The sequence below is a fragment of the Martes martes genome (assembly GCF_963455335.1).
Source record: "Martes martes genome assembly, chromosome: 8".
NCBI lineage: Eukaryota > Metazoa > Chordata > Mammalia > Carnivora > Mustelidae > Martes > Martes martes.
The window spans coordinates 84,063,274-84,066,577 of NC_137895.1; the positions used below are offsets into that span (position 1 = coordinate 84,063,274).

A 3,304-nucleotide genomic window follows, 5' to 3' on the forward strand; every position below is an offset into this window, starting at 1 on the left:
CTAAAATGAGCTCGTTTGTGTGATCTTCTCCCTGTGGATCAGGGATCTGTAGGCACTGCTGAGTTATCAGATAAGTCTTTATCTAACCCTTTATAGAGACAAAAAGAGCTCCATATTCTCCTGAATTTATTCTCCTTCCCAGCCTCCTTCATGTTTGTCCTGTTTTTAAAAATGAAATTCAGTTGGGGCTATTCCTTAAGGAGAGGCCTACAAAGTCTGTCTTATTTGCCTCATCCTTTCCAGTCTTTTTGTGTTTCGTAAATCTTGATTAAGGACTTATCTTGTGCCTCACAATGCAGTGTGTGTTCAGAGTATCCAAAGTAACACTGAGCTCAATCCCTATCCTCAAGGAACATTAGTTTAACTGAAGAAGAAAAGAAAAACACCTATTACTAAATATTTTAGATACTAATCCTTTATCTGATCTGTCATTTGAAAATATCTTCTCCTATTCCATAGGTTGCCTTTTAGTTTTGTTGATTGCTTCCTTTGCTGTGCAGATTTTTATCTCGATGTAGTCCCAATAGTTTATTTTTGCTTTTATTTCCCTTGCCTCAGGGAATCTATCTAGAAAAAATTTACTGTGGCCAATGTCAGAGAAATTACTGCCTGTGCTCTCTTCCAGGATTTCTATGGTTTTCTGTCTCACATTTAGGTCTGTCATGACATTTTGAATCTATTTTTGTGTATAGTGTAAGAAAGGGTCCAGTTCCATTCTTTTGCATGTAGCTCACCAGTTATTCCAACACCATTTGTTGAAGAGAATGTCTCTTTTCCATTGAATATTATTTTCCTTGTTGAAGATAATTGACCATATAATTGTGAGCTTGTGTCTGGTTTCTGTGTCAGTAACCTACTGATTTGACTACCACAGCTTTGTAATATAACTTGAAGTTTGGAATTCTGAGGCCTCCAGTTTTGCCTTTTTCAATCTTTTTCAAGATTGCTTTGGCTCTTTAGTGGTTTCATAAGAGTTTTAGGATTTTTTGTTCTAGTTCTATGAAAAATGCTGTTGGTATTTTGATGGGTATTGCATTAAATCTGTAAATTGCTTTGGGTAGTATTTTAACAATATGTTTTGTCTTTCCATTACTTTGTGTTGTCTTTAATTTATTTCATCTGTGTTTTATAGTTTTTGGAGTATAAGTCTTTTATCTCTTTAGTTAAATTTATTCTTAGGTATCTTATTATTTTGGGTGCAATTTTAATTGGGATTGTTTTCTTAATTTCTCTTTTCTGCTGCTTAATTATTGGTTTATAGAAATGCAAAAGATTGCTGTACATTGATTTTGTATTGTGTGACTTTACTGAATTTATCAGTTCTAGCAGGTTTTTGGTGGAGTCTTTAGGGTTTTCTATACAGAGTATCATGTAATCTGGAAATAGTCAAAGTTTTACTTCTTCCCTGCAGATTTGGATGCCTTTTATTTCTTTTTGTTGTCTGATTAATGTGGCTATGACCTTTCTTTTTTTAATGGTTTCTTTTGATGAACAACTTAGTTTTGTTTTACCTTTATTATTTCTTAGCTCTACTTTTTTAACTTTAAAAAATATTTCATAGTTTCCTCCCTTACCTCTACTCTGTATCATACACACTTACACACACACACACACAACTTTCAAAATATCTTAGAGATATCTAAGATCACATTTTCCAAATTTATGGAAGATAATAAAGAGGAAAACAATAAGACAAATGTATATAAATAATTCGTAATGAACTCTTACAAAGTCTTTAATGGAAAGTGAAAGACAGACTGAGGAGAACCAGAAGGATTATAGTATCTTCTACAGAAAATGAATTCTTGACCAGAATGTCATAGAACAAAATCAGTGGCCTAGTTTGAAGGGATAAAAATTGCTCAATGGTCAGATCTGAAAAATTACATAAATTTCTCTAGAGCTGTTTGTAAGAAAAGAGCAACAAATTGAAAGAGCACAGAAGGTCCGGGGCTTATATAGCTGACAGAAGAGGGAAGGGCATGCTTCAAGGGACTCCATGAGATATATTAAACAACTGTAGCAACAATGAGAGATGGAAAAAAAAAAGTGTATGTACATAGAATAAGTAGAAATTTGGGGTTGCCAGAGGAGGTGGTTGACACATTGTTTCTCTTTCTGTTTTCTTCCAAAGTATTACCATCTTTAAATGGCCTTGGGAAATCACAGCACCATCACTGAGTTCCTCCTTCTTGGACTGCCTGCTGATCATCATACCCAGGCCCTAGTCTTTGTGCTTTTCCTAGTAATTTACCTCCTGACTCTGTCAGGGAACCTGTTGATGATCTTGGTTATCAGGGCCAATTCTCACCTTCACACGCCCATGTACTTCTTCTTGAATCACCTCTCCCTCCTGGATCTCTGTTATTCTTCAGTCACTGTGCCCAGGATGCTAGAGAACCTCCTGTCTGAGAAGAAAACCATCTCAGTGGAGGACTGTTTGACCCAAGCTTTCTTTGTGCTTGCCTCTGGGGGAACAGAGCTCTGCCTCCTTGCAGTGATGGCATATGACCGCTATGCTGCCATTTGCTACCCTCTACTCTATGGTCAGATAATGAGCAATGAGCTGTGCGTGGGACTGGTATGGGGAACTTGGGGTCTGGCCTTTTTGGATGCTCTCATCAATACCCTCCTAGCTTGGAATTTGGACTTCTGTGAGACTCAAGTCATCTACAACTTCATTTGTGAGATTCCATCTCTATTCCCTCTCTCCTGTTCCAATAGCTCTGTTAACTTTGCAGTCCTGCTCTTCTCTGCCCTCCTGCATGCCTTTGGGACCTTCCTTCTGGTCTTCTTCTCTTACACACGTATTGTTGCCACCATTCTGAGCATCAGCTCTACATCAGGCAGAAGTAAGGCCTTCTCCACCTGCTCCTCCCACCTCACCACAGTAAGCTTATTTTATGGCTCAGGTTTTCTTCGCTATCTCATGCCGACCTCAGGCTCCCCATGGGAGTTGTTTTTTTCCATGCAGTACAGTGTGGTCACTCCCCTAGTGAATCCCCTTGTCTATAGTCTAAAGAACAAGGAAGTAAAAACAGCTCTGAAAAACATGTTTCAGAAAAGTTTACAACATCTCAGGTAGCAGAGAACAAGCAGAGAATGATTGGAAAGCAGGGCAGAATTGTAGCAAAATACCCAAATAATAGGCATTAAGGAAAATTTTTGTTTGCTCATGTCAGATATGACAAAACATCTTTTAAAGCCTCCTTTGTTTGGAAATCCACCAAAAAAAGCAAGGCATTTTCTTGCTTTCATTCATATTTTATCTTTCTTAGAGGCAGAAAATATGCATCAGATAACT

The 3,304-nt window shown here is 37.6% G+C and overlaps 1 protein-coding gene across 1 annotated transcript; it reads left to right on the forward strand.

Annotated features, from left to right (window-relative positions):
- Nucleotides 1–2,149: 2,149 nt before the first annotated feature.
- On the forward strand, nt 2,150–3,085 carry LOC308348144 (olfactory receptor 8S1-like; the record flags this gene model as incomplete). The annotated part of the gene is made up of 1 exon (XM_080812037.1): nt 2,150–3,085. The coding sequence occupies one exon, from the start codon at nt 2,150–2,152 to the stop codon at nt 3,083–3,085; it is 936 nt and encodes a 311-aa protein (XP_080668163.1).
- Between the last annotated feature and the right edge of the window lie 219 nt (nt 3,086–3,304).